The sequence below is a fragment of the Trachurus trachurus genome (assembly GCF_905171665.1).
Source record: "Trachurus trachurus genome assembly, chromosome: 20".
Taxonomy (NCBI): domain Eukaryota; kingdom Metazoa; phylum Chordata; class Actinopteri; order Carangiformes; family Carangidae; genus Trachurus; species Trachurus trachurus.
In genome coordinates this window covers 7,837,877-7,854,768 of record NC_139911.1, presented here as the reverse complement: position 1 = coordinate 7,854,768, position 16,892 = coordinate 7,837,877, and the positions used below count along the sequence as shown (strand labels likewise).

The window sequence follows — 16,892 nt, the reverse complement described above, 5'->3', positions numbered from 1 at the left end:
GTTTAAGTTATGGAAAGTTTACTGCAGTTTTGTCCTTTCCAATATGGTGCGATGCATTAAAGCAACAAGTGGAAAATGAACTTCCATAGCAATGTGGCTTCTGAAATTGCAACAGGCCCATTACGACTTATGTAAATAAACAGAACTGTAGCCGAGGTGTTTTAAAATATTTATTTGTTGCAATGTAATAAAAACCTTGTGGTACAACTACAAATATCTAATAATCTTGAATGCATTTATTGGTCCAACATTTCACATATTGTGTGTAAACATCACCTGGAATCAAACAGATCAATCACAGACATTACAAAAGTGGCAAGACAACACGATGCATAGTAAATCCTTAGGCCCAGTGGAAATCTGCTAAAATGTTTCTGAATAGTTAATGGGACTTTTAACAAAGTTTTCGTCTCAATATAAAGCTCAATTTAAAACAAAAGGCATTTCATGGCAATCCAGAGTGTATTAAAAAAAACTTACTGGATAAAATGTTAAAAAATTGAATACAGAATTTTGTCTGGAAAGATCTTTGTGCTTCAGCGTGTAAACATTAGCAGCCTGGACTGTAGCGTTATAAAGGCACTATTAATAGGCCGTGATGATTGTGCTCCAGTACCATAACAGGTTTCTGTGAGTGAATGGAGGGAGTGACATTAGCTTCTCTGACTTGAGTCTGATTACTTCACAGAAATCTAACCTTCGTGTCGAGTCAAAGCTCCCTGCCACCACCGACCCAGCACCAGCCTGTCAGTGTACAGCATTAGTGTGTGAAGTAGCGTCCAACAGGTCGTTATTGCATTGTAGATTAACGTTTCCCCCCTGACAGTTCACTCCTGTGATTTCTCTTCATGACAAGAGAGAAAGTTAGGAATCACTGACTGCGCTTTCATGCACCTACTATTTTGAATACCGGTCTGAATATTAGTTATTTTCCTCAATATTCAACCAACAAATACAAATACGTGTCTATCTTTACATCTTTGGTGTTTCACTATTCTGTATTTCCTACAGTATGTTAAAAAAAATCAAAGACAGAGGAGCAACATCTCAGTCTATCACAAGCAGCTTATCCAAACTCTTTTTTTTAATGTTTACATCCATCACTAACTAAGTCCAGAACTGTATTCCCTGTGTTTGAAAACCCAGTCAGTGACTCTGATTGCACCCTAATGATCTGATCCTGTGTCATCAGGGACCATCGCCTTGTTTTCTGGGGTTCACCTGGGGGGATTTACATGTGCACTCTGTCCTCCAGCGCCTTCAGCTCGGCCTCCACCTGAGGCGGCAGGTCGGCTCCAACCTGCTGACTGAAGTAGGCTCTCAGCTCTTTGGTCTCCTTCTGCCAGAAAGGCTTGGGCACGTCGAACAAGGCGCCCATATCCACGCCGCCGCCCAAGCCCTTAGTGTCGATGGCGCCGTCTTCTGGCAGCCAGCCGATGATGCTCTTCTTGGCCGCCTCCTCGTGCCTCTCCCGGCCGCAGCGCTTGAAGATCCACTCCAGGACGCGGGCGTTCTCACCGAAGCCGGGCCAGAGGAAGGAGCCGCTGGCGTCCTTCCTGAACCAGTTGACGTGGAAGATCTTGGGCAGCTGAGTGGGAGCTTTACGGTTCTGCATGCTCAGCCAGTGAGCGAGGTAGTCGCCAAAGTTGTAGCCGAAGAACGGCCGCATGGCGAAGGGGTCGTGCATGATCACCTTGCCTGCAAAGAAAAGATTGAAACACATTGAAATTCAACACCCAAACACAATAAGAGGGACTTAAACCATAAGAAACCATAAGTTGTGCATCTGTACCTTGGTGTTCAGCAGCTGCCGTCGCCTCGGACCTCATTGCAGCTCCAACAAACACACCGTGCTGCCAGTTGAAAGACTCGTAGACCAGAGGGACTCCTGACAAGATCAACACCAGGGTTAATCCACAGCTGCTCAGACTAATTTTAGAATTTAGAATTTAGAATTTAGAATTTAGAATTTGGAATTAAGAATTTAGAATTTGGAATTTAGAAAACTTTATTGTCCCGCCAAGGCAGGAAATTCATCTTTGATCTCATTTACATAGGAAAAACACAGACGCTTGCCAGCAAGACTTAGCTACATGAGACAAAACAAATCAACCATGATCACATAATAAAAAAAATACAAACATACAGGTAATATCCGCAAATGTTGATGTTAAAACTGCATGTTCACCAACCTTCTGGCCTCCTGCCACCAAAGATAATGGCGTCGATGGGGACTCCCTCCTCACTCTCCCACTGGGGATCGATGATGGGACACTGAGCCGCCGGGGCACAGAAACGGGAGTTGGGGTGGGCACAAGCTGTCGAGCTTCCTGTTTACAAAACGGAAAGAGAGGAGGTCATCTACTTTGCAAATATGTAAAAAACAAGCTGCCAGTCGTCAGAGATCAAATCTGCACCCAAGTCCAGAAAAAGGAAACTACAGGAGATAAAGGACACCGAGATACGGAGACCTGGTTCATACAAACTCATAAAGCTTTTCATGAGCCATGTCTGCTCTGTTCATATCCAGACTCAATGGGAAGACGTAGATGGTGATAAATTAAAGGAAAATCCTGAACAAACAAGTTGGGAAACAAAAGAAATGCAGACGCTTCCATAAAAAAGTCTAACAAACTGTTAATAGTTTACCAGCCACGTAGAGTCGGGTTAAAAGATCCATGTGGCTGTATGCAGTGCAAGGAAATATCATTCAATATTTCACATTATTATATTTTATATTACTATAAATATTATAGATATACTGTGCTGTACATGCTAGTTCTTTATTTCTGGGACTTGTTCTAGTATTTTATGTAGCTTGCACTGGATTTGCAGTTATTTAGTGCCCTCTACTGGATTCTTTGACGCCCTCCAATGACTGAAGTAGAAGTTTGAACTGAATATTAAAGACTAAAGAGTGTCTCCTTCATTCTTTTTACGAGGTTTGTGACAGTTTAAACTTTGCAAGATTGATGACCTTTGACGAAGCGTTGCTCATTCATTATATTAGTGTGATTATAGAAGGAAAAACAAGAAGAGCAACTCTTCCTCAGGTGTCTAAGCATGTGATCAGACTGGGAGTAAAAACGGTAAAAGAGAAGGATAGAGCAGCAGGGCTGGAGTTCATAGACCTCCCCACATTACAAACTGGTGTAAAAAAAAAAAAAAAAAAAAGTACAATAATCTCTATGCAGGTGACCTAGAAACTCTGCTTCCATCCTTTATGTGCTCCCTGCGTCTCCTTACTGGGCTTTAAAAGTCAACTTTATGTCCGGTTTTTCCTTTAATTTGCACTTTTCTATGTATCTGTTAGGGGTGGGAGAAAAAATCGATTCACATAGATATCGCGATATGTTTTTTGACGATTTTTAAATCGATTTTTCTTTTTCAAAAATCAATTTTTTTTTTGAAATTTTTTTTTTGGGGGGAATTATTATTATTTTTTTTTTTTTAATTTTTTAAATATTGTGCAATGTGTATTTGTTAGCCTCTTTTACATACAGAGAGTACAGGCTTTGAAAAGGGTTTAAGTTCACTTTATAATGGAGTATGTTAATTTATAGGCTCCTACAGTAGCCTATTTGTGTGCAGATAAATGTTAAAAATGCGCCTAAAAATCGAGAGAATCGGCAATATCGTAGAATCGCAATTTAAATCGAATCGCCATCCAAAAAATCGTAGAAGAATCGAATCGGGAGAAAAGCATATCGTCCCAGCCCTAGTATCTGTGTATGTTACCTGACTTCCAGGCTTTGCCGTGCCAGTCTGTGAGCGTGACGCCGCCTGCAGGGGAGTCCAGTCCCTCCCACCACACTCCTCCGTCGCTGGTCTCGCCCACGTTGGTGAACACGGTGTTTTTGGCGATGGTTGCCATGGCGTAGGGGTTGGTCTTGTCCGAGGTGCCCGGAGCGACGCCGAAGAAACCGTTCTCCGGGTTGATGGCCCTCAGCTTACCTGCAGAGACGGACACAACATGATGATGAGAGTGACATACAGTAAAAGATTTAAAGGGATAGTTCACCCAACATTGAAATTTCACTCATTATCTACTCACCCTCATGTCGACTAAGGGCTGGGAGAAGTTTCAGAGTCCTCCGTGGCTTCTCTGAGTTACAGGGGGTCTCGGCGTAGCAGTGCATGTCCATATAACGGTTGCAAATGGATACCAACTGTCTTTGTAACAAAAAGACACACCAAAAAACATCCAAATACCTCCATGCTGCTCGTATGTAATGTCCGTCTTGTATTAAAGCCCCGAAATGCGAAATTGTCCCGAAAAAATTAAATAAGTCTATATTTCAAGCTTGTTTTGTAGCGGAAGCTCCTCTTCCCGGTTCGTCAAATTTGGATGAACCAGGGTCTGTCCTTTGAGGAGCTTTGAGAAGCTTCCGCTACAAAACAAGCTTGAAATATAGACTTATTTAATTTTTTTCGGGACAATTTCGCATTTCGGGGCTTCAATACAAGACGGACATTACATATGAGCAGCATGGAGGTATTTGGATGTTTTTTGGTGTGTCTTTTTGTTACGAAGACAGTTGGTATCCATTTACAACCGTTATATGGACATGCACTGCTACGCCGAGACCCCCTGTAACTCAGAGAAGCCACGGAGGACTCTGAAACTTCTCCCAGCCCTTAGTCCACATGAGGGGGAGGAGATAATGAGTGAGAAATTTCAATTTTGGGTGAACTATCCCTTTAATTGCATAACCTCAGGAGTGACGAGGGTCGGCTCCTCGCTCTCACCTTGGCTGTCGAACTTCATCCACGCGATGTCGTCTCCCACACACTCGACCTTCCAGCCCGGCAGAGACGGCTTCATCATGGCCAGGTTGGTTTTACCGCAGGCGCTGGGGAAAGCAGCCGCGATGTAACGCTTCACTCCCTGAGGGCTGGTGATGCCCAGGATCTGAGGAGCAGAGGAAGTGGTTAAGTAAAATGTTAAAAGGACGAATTATTATTATGGCTCTAATTCTTCTTCCTGCCATATTATTTTCAATTTAATGTACATTCCCAAAACATTAAAGCAGATATCAGTGGAATGTTTTTGTTAATATAAGTCCTAAATAGTCCTATTTTCCGTCAGCAATCACTTACATGAAGTATTTCAGCCTAAACACGAGTCTCTCCGTCACTCTGCTCTGCTGTAACCCGAGGAGAAAATTTTCCTTGTGGGATACAAGTGTTATCCAATGAGGAGAGAGAACGGCATGAAGGGCTGTGTGTGCAGCCAAGGGATGCGCGTGAATGTGGTGACGTAGCACGAGGACCAATTGATGCCTGACAAGGGCGGGGGCTGCTAACTCATGGTGCGTTCAAAGAAACTCGTACTTTGTGTTTTTCCTTCCTGTGAAGTCATACCAGTTCGATCTGGTACGAGTTCACGGGTCGGAAGTTACGAGTGGCCGTTATAGGGAACTTTCACAGACAACAGGATGGTAAAAACACGAGCTACGGGTTACCTGGAACGCTACCAAGTCGTAGTTGTGACTTGAAGCTGTAACTTACGGTTTCAAAAGCCTGCCTTGAACGCAGCATTAGCCGAAACGGCCGTGAAGCTGATATCTGCTTTAATCTCAAGTGATGAGATAATTTGTAACTGATCCTATTCCCAGGATTTATTTTAATATTAGTTTTTTTTCCAGAAATGACACTTTTCAATGGGGCCGTGATGTTAATTGTCACATTTATTTGCATTAATTACTTCATAAAGGGCCAACAGGGTATTTTATTATCATATAAACTGCCGCTAATATAGACAGTATCAGTCTCTCACCAGCATGTGCTCGGCCAGCCAGCCCTCGTCCTTGGCGATGCGGGAGGCGATGCGGAGGGCGAAGCACTTCTTCCCCAGGAGAGAGTTTCCTCCGTAGCCGCTGCCAAAGGAGAGGATCTGCCTGGTGTCCGGCAGGTGAGATATCAGCACCTTCTCGGGATTACAGGGCCACGAGTTCATCAGAGGAGCTGGAACAGAAAAGTAGAAAGGGAATTAATAAAAATAAAAAAATCTTTGCAAAAGGCAGTAATAAAAACGTGTTTATTGGCTTTTGAAATCTGTACCTTTGAGAGGTAAGGGCCGACCCAGAGAGTGCTGACAGCGGACAAACTCTTCTCCTTCTGCCAGTTTATTCAGGACGGGCGTCCCCATACGGGTCATGATGCCCATACTGGCCACGACGTACGGAGAGTCTGTCACCTGCAAAGAGACACGAGCGTTCATCACCTGAGACTCTGCTGTGGTTCATTTTCTTGACTTTATATTAAATTAGAGCATTTCTGCCGATCACGAGGTGAGCACGGTCTGTACCTGGACGCCATATTTACTCAGAGTGGAGCCCACTGGACCCATACTGAAGGGAATCACATACATGGTACGACCTACGGAGAAGAAAGATGAACATTAACAACACATGAATGCAGTTTATAAGTTTATATATTCACCACAGGCAGTATTGTTTCAATATTGACAACTGGTGCAAATAAAGATCAGAGGTCACAGCTTTCTTTGCCTTTTAATGGTGGAAATGAAGTAATTTTCCTGTTATTAACTATTAATGTTTAAGATATGAACTCAGTGGAAGTTTTTTTTATCTTTGGTAAAATATAAAAATAGTAACACAACATCGTCTTTTGCCCCATTTACCTCTCACCTTGTTGCAGTGACACAGGTGTACTCATGGAAATCATAACACCACCTTTGTGTGTGGTTGCAGGTGTACTTTTCTTTGTCACTGATACTGATGCCAATCATTTTTCCCTGACCACAACTGATACCGATGTTTTTTTTAAACAGGTCTATTTACATACAGCCGGCATGCTGTTTTGTTTTGGTTACTCACACAGGTTTTAAGGCGACCTGTGACTAGAAGCATTCATTGTGATCTACCTATAATTGATCGGAGCATTAAATCTAAAGTCAAAACCATTTAGGGAATTTGAAGATAGATGTCTCTACCTGTCATACAGCCGGGGAAACGCTCATGTCTGGCTTTCTGAAAGTCCGACTCGCTCATCCAGCTGCCCAGTTGGCTCTTGGCTCCTCCAGCAGGGATGGGGATGGTGTCCCTCTGGTTCTTGGTCACAATCACGGTCTTGCTCTCCACCCGAGCCACATCTTTGGGGTCTGTACGCGCCAACCAACTGACAAACAGAGAGAAAAATCAGTGTGTGATGCAGAAAAAAACAAATTGCAGAGGAAAAATTGAGTATTAAAACAGAGGAATATGCATGTGTAAGTGAGTCTACTTTTAGCTCTTACCAGTTGTCATATTTGGGAAGCCTCTTCACCATCCCTTCCTTCTCCAGACCTGCCAGGATGTTGGCTGTTTCCTCCCGTGTTCCCGTGACCACATGTACATTAGAGGGCTTACACTCCTCCACGGCCCCCTTCACAAACTCTGCCACCGCCGGGGGCAGCGAGGAGACCGAGGCCAGGGATCGAATCCTGACACTCGCCCCGACCCCACCCTGCCTGTGAAAGAAAGTAATCTGTTACTCCTTTGTCTCATTATAGGAGATTAGAGAGGCTTTATTAGTGGAGTGGTTATTGGTGCAACCTGAGATCCTCAAACTGACTTTTCTGCACACAAAGAGGAATGTGGGGGTTGGTCTATTGTTTGTAAGCAGCGTGATATTCACAAATGCAAAACACTGAGAGGGCTGCTGCTTTGCAAGCTGTGAAAACACAACCCAGTGTGTGTTTGTCTCCTACCTGCCCCCTTACAATAACTTCACAATGGGAAAAAGATGTGTTTTTTTGACCCATTGAGAAAAATATGAACATATCCTCAAATGAGAAAAGAGTAAATGAGAGAGTAGACATAACACAACCATAAACTGACCTACTTCCTCTCCACAGTCAAAAACCAGTGGCTAATTTGACTGAAAACATAAATCACACTCCCCTGTGGCTCCTCAGATGTTATTTAGACGATAATGCAGACGACCTGTGGCACCACAGTGGCTCAACTAACTGCATACGAGTCCATACAATTTCAGATCCTACCCATAATAACCCCTTGCTGGAGCTGCTTATCATCCACTCTCTTCCCAACTTTCTTGTATCTCATCACTGACACTGTAACAAAAGAAAACACATTCCCAAACAACGCAGTCCACCAAGTGCAGACACACACATACATACATACACACACTTGTATTCATGCACAGACACGTATCTGGTCGGCTCATACAAAGAGCACGTGCGTCATGCATGCACACACTCAAAAAAAAAAAAAAAAAAGATAACGTGTAACTTGACAGCGAGAGGGGGCAAAGAATAGTCTGATGCCAGCAGAACAGGTGACCTGTACGTGCCTCGCCAGGTGTGTAACCATTGATGAGAGAGAGTGAGAGTGACTAATCATGAACGGATTCCAGCTCTGCAGTTAAAAAAGCTGAGTTGACAAACAGTGACAGAGCAACAGGTGAATTATTTACTGTTAATTTTGGCAATAATTCAGATCTGGATTACCACAGTTTGTGAATGGCTGTAGCTTAGGTCGTAAAATTGATCCCGTGACAATATCCTGTAGGCTACCTACTATTTGTAAAATGTCTCTTGTCAAGTCTCAAGTAATTCATATTTCCATAGCTACTTATGACATAACAGCCAGTTTCAGATGCTGTTTTCATATTTTTTAACGGGAGATACTTTGCTTCCATACTTTATTTTGAAAACAGAGCAGATTTGAGCTAAATGCTAACATGCCAACACCACCAGTGCTGATATGTTGATGTTTATTCACTATAGCTTTGCCCATGCTAACCATCATAGCTTAGCATTTAGCAACACTAGCATTTTGCAGTGTAAATTACTAGTTCTGTAGTTATTTGTTTATGGAAAAACTGTGGTGGAAACATGGAGGCCTGAACCACATTTCATCCCAACATGCTAAACCTATGATTGTGAACAAGAAACCTATAGTAAACATCAACCTATCAGCATTAGTGGTGTTTGCATGTTGGCAAAAAACTAGTGGCTAGAAGTGTAAATTAGTTTTGCAGTTAGCCTATTTGTTCACAAACAGAAGTGGTGGACACCAAAGTTGTTGGAGTTGATCCTGAGGGAAACATGGAGGTCTGGACTGGACCACATTTCATCCCCAATTCATCCAAGAGTTACTGAGATATTTTAATCAAAATAAACAACATGGTCCTCCTAGTAGAATAGTTTCTGCACCAATCAACCATTCTCCATCTTTTGTAAAAAAAATAAATAAAAATAAAAATAAACGCAATATATTTTCAGTTTTTAGATCTTTAGACTTATTTCCACTCCGATCTGAACGGGGAAAAAAAAGAATAAACAGCTGAAGGGGGAAGCTAAGAGAACAGTAGTGTTTCTGTACCACAGCACCCTGGATTGACCTTTAGCCCCAGAAGACCAAAAAATAAATAAAGGGCACTTTGTGTGATCTGTGATGTTCAGTGAACCAGCCGCCTTAAATTAGCTTCACGGTCCTGTCATCTTTTTTCTTCCTCCCTCACACTAAATCAATTACCTTCACTTGCAATCAAGCACTCTAATTCCTGTAACCATCTGGGTGGTGCTGAACGTTATGTCCAGTGTGATCGGGATTAGGAACGGAGATCAGCTGGGTTGAATTTGAATTGAATGTTTTAATTTTACACCACTTGTCTTGAGACAGATGATGATAGGAGATCACGGTAAAGGAGGGTGAAGCGGCTTCTCGTCTTTCTGCTTTGCATTTAAAAAGCTGAATCTCTTACAAAACCCCTCAGCAGACTCTGATGAACTCTGATCCCGGTCTTCCCCCGACAGCCATTCATCCCCATGGTGCCTTTTGTCTCTCAGCTTCCCCATTCCTCATCCCCATCCCCCATACCTGATGAGCACCGGCATTCTTCTATTTGACTAATCTAGCATAAGCTCAGTGAGACATCTACTTTAAATAAAATGTTGTTGTTATTTTAAACGTGCAGCACAGACACTGGGAGCATTGTCCTCTGTGGATAAAGAAGAAATTATGAAATGAGGGGCATTATCCGGAGTAGAATAAGGGTGAACGTCATGAAACAAATAAGCCCGATGTGTTATCTACACCCCTGGCTGCCTCCTGCCTTGCCTGCCTCCAGTTGAACAAGTTTTTTTTCTTCCAAGCCAATCACCACAGACAACCGGCAGACACGCCTACACTCCCCCACCTCCTTCACCACCCATGATAGATCCTGGTCAATAGTCCCTCCTCAGGGCAGAGTCTACACATAGTACAGAGGGAAGTACACGCACACGTGCCGCACATATCAGCCTCACACACAGCACCAGCGAGGAGGACACGGGGAAAAACACACGGAACATGCTCAGGGACAGCGAAGCAAACAGAGGAGTGATGACTCCAGTCATTAACAACCTCTCAAGCAGAAATACAAACACAAAATGCACAGAAGGGACTTGGGAGCAGAGGCCTCCTGACACAAACTCACATGTCCTGCCATGGTGCCAATCACATGCAATATTTAATGAGGAAATAAAAGCACACATATATAGTGTGACATCATAACAAAGGTGAACAAAGCTCCTTTATTAAAATCACCTTTTCCACTCACATGCTTGATTTACAGGAACACACTATAGTACATATCTTTGCTGAGGTAGCCTATCTGGCATCAGGTCTGACAAGTTTCTGCCTGCAAATAGCAGACAATAAATCTGCAATAACTCATTTAAATGTTGCCTTTCATAATAATATGCTGGATTTTAGAATGAATTGGCCTCTTATGTTAAATGATATAAGTTTGTAGATGTTTAAATGGGTGTAAGTGTGTGTTATAAGCACCCATGGTTAAAAAAGAAGAGAAAAAGATCACAAAATGGTGCAGCCTATAGAAAATGGGCAGGGCATATAGTTGTGCATACATTTTTACAAAGAAGCCAACCCATAGGAACTGACATGCAAGAAAAAACTAAAAACAGTGTGATTAAACTGAGACAAAGATTTAAAGTTGAGTCTAAAACATAATCTGAATTAAAAGTAAGATATAGGCTAGTAGCTCACCTCCGGATGGCTCCCAGTAAAAGTTTCGACATGTTGCGGGCTGCAGTGCAGAGGGGACACCGTGTTACAGAAAAGTGTCCGTGTTAGAGGCTCATGTAGGTGGTGATGGTGAGGAGGTGAAGTGAAGAGCCGTGTCAGAGCCGCTCGCTGCTCATATCTGCGCTCAGACCAGAGTCAGACCTTGCACTTTGGTCACAGGCAGCGAAAAACACCTGGATGCTGCTGCTGCTGCTGCTGCTTCAACACACTGAGAGTGAGTCAGTCCACAGCTGGGTGGTGGGTGAGTCCTCCAACGTTGCAGCCCCCCTAAAAAAAATTAAAAAAAAAATGAATACCGTAGCTATCAGTCTCTGTCCATAGTGTTGCGTTCACGCTCCTCCGTCTTTCTCTCTCTCTCGTCAAATAAACCAGACGAGCGAGCGGCTGATGCAAGTTTCTCAGCCGCTGCAGCGAGAGGCGGCGTGGACACACACACGTTCACACACACCACAACCCGGAAACACCACGGATCCAGACCGGTGTGCTGCTGCTGCTCACACGAGACCACCACCCACAAATACACAGCTGGATGAGCACATCCATTCACCTTTATGTTTAACTTTTACACATCTGGACAAGTTGTATTGGAGCAAAGCTTAGATTTTTTTTTTTATTCATGTGCAACTTTTTTCCTTCCCAACCATGGATGTATTGTTCCCAACCCACAGGCAGAAGTTTAGTGGCAACATACAACTACAATTGCAACAGTGTATGTGTGTACCATAGGGTGTGTACGTGTGTGTTTGTGCGTCTCTCTGTGTGTGAGTCAACTGAACAAAATGTCCAAATGACAACTATCTTGTAGCAACTATTAAAAAAATGTCCTTGTCTAACCCAGGTGTGTCTCTTTGTGTCTGCTCAGTATCACATGGACAAGAAGCATTAGAGCCAACACCTAAAACATATTTAGCACTGATAACGCACATTAAAAATGTGATAAATACACAGATAATCAATAAACCTGACATAAGTTTGGAGAATTTAACTACAAAGCAGGGTGCACTGATACAGAATTCACTTACACATCAAAATGAGTTTTGCTTTTGAGATATTGGAAATGACATAATAGAATAGAATAGAATAGAATAGAATAGAATAGAAAACTTTATTGTGTATAATTGTGTATTGTGTATAATATGGAAATTTGCCTTTGATTTCTCCATAAAAACATAAAAGGTCCAGGTCGGGGTGCCGTACATTACCACACCACACACCTCTAAAGTACCATACATCCATCACAACACAGTGAATACCGCCAAAAACATTCATATATATATATAATGCAATAAAAATGCAACTCACAATACAAGTCCACGTCACATATCACACTGACTTACTACCATGAAACTGGGGAAAGTCCTGAGTCTACCCGGCCTTGTTTAAAAACTCAAACAGTCTTGGAAATAATCTATTTCTTTGTTATTCATGTATTACTGTACTGTTTTAGTAATGCAGAAACAGCCCTAACGTGCTGTTTAGTTTGCAGGCTATAGGGCGCTTTCAGTGGCCCAACATGAGCTCTCTGTTAACTCATTTATATAATTTAACCTGATTTTAAGTCCAATCTGAGATGAACCCGCTGACATCTGTAGGAAGACAAAGCTGTTTTTTGAGCTACAGTATTTCCCTCTCATGACAGACACACTGAGCATCACTTCACTTATAAACACTAATGGTTTGGCTCTCTGTGCTGAAAGTAGAAAGGTCCCTGCGTTACCCTTAGTCATGTTTAATGTTTATGTATCTAATGTGTCATCTCATCTACTATCACCCCTCCTTTCCTCTCCCCTCCTACCTGTATTTTCAATAAAGTTACCATAATAAACCATCCTGGGAAACATAGAGCCAGTAAAAAACCAAGGTGCAAAAAGGCACATTCAAGAATTAAAACTTGAACTAATATGCTAAATTGATCTTGATTGAAAGCTGATAAAATATAAAATCAGATATTGTTATAAACTTAAATCATTGGAGCTCAGATTTTCCAACAGCTCCCTGTTTGCGTTGGGATTGTGTAAGGGGTTAGGGCGCTGTAGTGATTGTTTATAGTTCTGTTCTTCTCCGAGAATATTGTTGTTATACGTTTTACAACACTGATAACTGATAAGCTGGCTGCTGGAGAGACGTAGCTGGAGTTTCAGAGCTGAGCCAGCAGGAGTCCGTTCCTCGCTCCGGCGTCTACCAGTACTGAGCTATCAAGTGAGTCTGCATCTGGTTTTTAAATAGTGAATTTCCTGTTAATGTTTCTCTCTGGGAACTGGGGGAGGGGTCACACACACACACACACACACACACACACACACACACACACACACACACACACACACACACACACACACACACACACACACAGACACGCAGACTGAGAGAGGGGAAGTAAAGGGGTGGGGGGTGTTGGACAGGAGACTGTACTGTAGATAGGAGATAGGGTGGGATACGACAGTCTAACTACATGCTGGTTAAACTTCAGCCCTCCTGTCTCATGCTGTCTGATAGGCCGTGCAGAGTCAGCAGTCGACCAGACACTTTAACACAAACACACACACATACACACACACACACACACAAACAGAGTATGTGCTGCTCAGTATGAATGAATGCATACATGCTAAAAGGCCATGACTGCAGTCCGAGGTTATGAAAGGCAGCATTCACAGATGCAGCAACGAGCATAGAGGAGGCAGCAGAAGCCATGAAAAGCTGAAACATCTTTAATCCTTTAAACGCAAACACTCCCATCTGAGTGAAACACACACAGCTGTGAGTTTTCACTATTTGTCTGTGAAAGATCACAATGGTTAATGACCCATCTGCAGCTATTTGAAGTGTTTTTAGGCCACAGTCTAAAACAATTTAAATCTAAGTTTTAGTTTATTTTTGATTAATGATAAACTGCTGAACAATTTTCTCAAAATTTAGGGTGAAAACACACATTACAGATGCACATAGGCTGCATAAAGTTGGAAAGAGTAACAAAGGAACAAACTGTGCTTTTATTTTGTAAACCACTACTGTCTCTGAGGTCAACTTCCTGTGTCAGCCACGGGGTTTCTGCTGGTGTCGGTTACCCAGGTCAGAGAAAACAGAGGACAGAGGGGGAGAGAGGCTTTTAGGTCATGTTTGTTTGGTGTTTGTTGAGTTAATATATTATATTCTATTGATTCTTAGACTACGGGCACTTTTATGTTCTTTGGTCATATTTTTAAAAATACACATCATATTGTATAAATTCCACTTTCTTTGTCAAACTAACAATAAAACCACCTTATAAAAAATGTACCACCTTTCTATTATAATTTTTTCATACTTTTCAACATTCTTACAAGTGTCAAAATCACTGTTTTACCCTTGTCGCGCACCCAGACTTTTAAACTTCAACAGTGAAAATAATGTTTAGAAATGTGATTTATTTGAAAACTACCAATGTGCCTGAATTAAGTATCAGTAAAATAACTAAAACACATTATAGTGTTTAATGTAAGACAGCCATCAATATTATTTTTTATCCAAAATATAGCTGTCGCACAGTATCACGGTCATTTCCACCACAGCACTGTAATGTCCCCTTAAAAAAATTCTCTGAGAGATTGTATGGATGGTTTCTATGGCAATGTACACTGACATCAGAGCACATGTTGGACATGGAGGGAATTTTCAATTTCATCAACAACTATTGAAGAAAAATTATGATAAATGTTGCTCGATCAGTATATATATTTATTGCACGTCATTTCCAAACATGTTATACCTTCATAGGTGTTTTTTTTAAGTTTTTTTTTTTTAGTTGAATAAGTGTATTTTGCATACATGAAATCCTAAGTATCAATTCAAAGCTAATCAGTTAAGCTAGTCTGCATTTTTTCACAAAATACTGTAGAAATGTCATTTCCACCACCATCATTTCCACCACATTATCCTCTGTGGTGGAAAAGAAAGTAGTGTGGTGGAAATGACATTTATGCTTAAAGTCCAAGTGATATGGATTGTGAGAGTAGTTCTTTTTTAATATTACATATTAAATTAACATTAATCAACATTAATAATATAATTATATGTTATATTCCATTTATTTATATATTTTTAAGATGCCACGTAAGACAGCAGCAGAAAGGTCACAGGCCTATAGGGACTAAATACATTTTTTTCATCTATTATTTGATGGAACTTAGATATTGGCTTTTAGACTACACTACAACCAGGGATGGTTTTGTTTAATGACAGTTTAAGAAATGTTCAAATAAATGTCTACTGTTTCTATATATTCACGTTCATTTGTTGTCATTTCCACAACACCCTGTCATTTCCACCACCACAGACATTTTTAAAAATTATTGTAAAAGTTCTCAACACACATAAAAAAAATCTCCACAATTTAAAAGGTCATGATCCACTTTACATAATAATTCAAGTTATTTATTTTCTAAAAAGCCCCTACCCAAGCAATATTAAATTCCAGATGTAGCAGGTGTACAATTCAGCAGTTGGTCCTTAAGAGATTGAATTTATTTAATTCATAAATGTATGATTATTGTGTATTATGGAAAAAATGGTAAAACATAGTTACAAAAAGGGTCTCAGATAGTTTTAGAGTGGTATAAGTTATTTATAATTAAATAACAGTTGTATATTGAGATGTGGTGGAAATGACATTTGTTCATCGCAGATCAGAAAAAATGTACAAAATTAACAATTTGCCTTGTAATCTAAGTTTGTCCTCTTACAGATCTTAAAACTAGACAAACTATTTTAACTTATGAGACTGTGTTAGGTCAGTTTTGAATAACTTTTTTTTTTTCAAGTTCACATGGCTAAAAGTGCACCTAGTTGAAGAATCGCGTAAAGAATCTACGTAAATATTGATGTTATCAATATTTGCAAAGCTGCCTAGGTGTTGTCCACCTGCCTGGTATGTGTTTGCAAGGCTGGGAACATTTTTTGTTACTGTTCCTACACCACAATTAACCCCTTAATGTAAAATCTCTATGAGACGTATACAGTACGTTATGTTCCAACTCTGCCTATCACCTGTACTGTTTTTCCTTCTGTTAATATGTGCAGCCTGTAACTGTGGGAGTTTGTGAGGGAAATCATTAAACACATGGACACTGTAGCTACAATAACACAATTTACTGACATGTTCTCAAATACTAGAAGTGTTTTTCTCTCCGCCTCCCTCCAGCCTTCCCTCCCCTAACTTTTCTTCACATTTGTGACCTTTGTCCTCGGTGTTTCTTAACAACCTCCCAGCGCTCAATAACACTCGTCACAGCATTTTAATCGCCCAACTCAATCAAATCACAGAGTCAATAAATAATAGTGCCCGTGTAAACAAGTCTGACTTTTGACCTTTGGGTCCAACCTCGAATGATACCTCAAGTCTGTACTGCGACTGCGTGATTGATTTTACATCACTAACTTATCAGCCAAGTGAATGAATGTGTGTGGGGTCTGTTCATCGCCTGATGTCATGATGAATTTACATGTCTCCGTCTATACTGGCATGATGTAACAGTGAGAAGACCAACACTGTGTTTACACTGGGAGACTGACTCTTCATCTGTTCACTCAGGATCCTCTATTTGTTTTGGGCTTTGACCCAACTGTGTCCACACAGCTACGGTGTCATCAGACGTATGCTGACGTAGCATATGACACCAGATCCCTGAAATACTGGGTGAAGGACCTTACTTAGACCTCTAGTTTCATAGTGATCAATAGTGCATGCAAGTGGTGTCATTTTGTTTAAATGAGGACACCAGTGGAGATTGTGTCATCTTTATCTTCTTGTGTTTTAATAGGCTTTACAAGCACAGAAAAGCTCTATCTACATTT

The 16,892-nt window shown here is 41.3% G+C and overlaps 1 protein-coding gene across 1 annotated transcript; it reads right to left on the bottom strand.

The window, feature by feature from the left end:
• Positions 1-157: 157 nt before the first annotated feature.
• On the bottom strand, positions 158-11,355 carry pck2 (phosphoenolpyruvate carboxykinase 2 (mitochondrial)). Its single transcript, XM_083995941.1, has 11 exons — positions 11,022-11,355; positions 7,262-7,474; positions 6,959-7,143; positions 6,311-6,381; positions 6,064-6,199; positions 5,780-5,967; positions 4,750-4,912; positions 3,739-3,954; positions 2,193-2,330; positions 1,793-1,888; positions 158-1,698 (listed from the first exon to the last, which is right to left on the bottom strand). The coding sequence occupies exons 1-11, from the start codon at positions 11,051-11,053 to the stop codon at positions 1,232-1,234; spliced, it is 1,905 nt and encodes a 634-aa protein (XP_083852067.1). The 5' UTR covers positions 11,054-11,355; the 3' UTR covers positions 158-1,231.
• Positions 11,356-16,892: the final 5,537 nt, after the last annotated feature.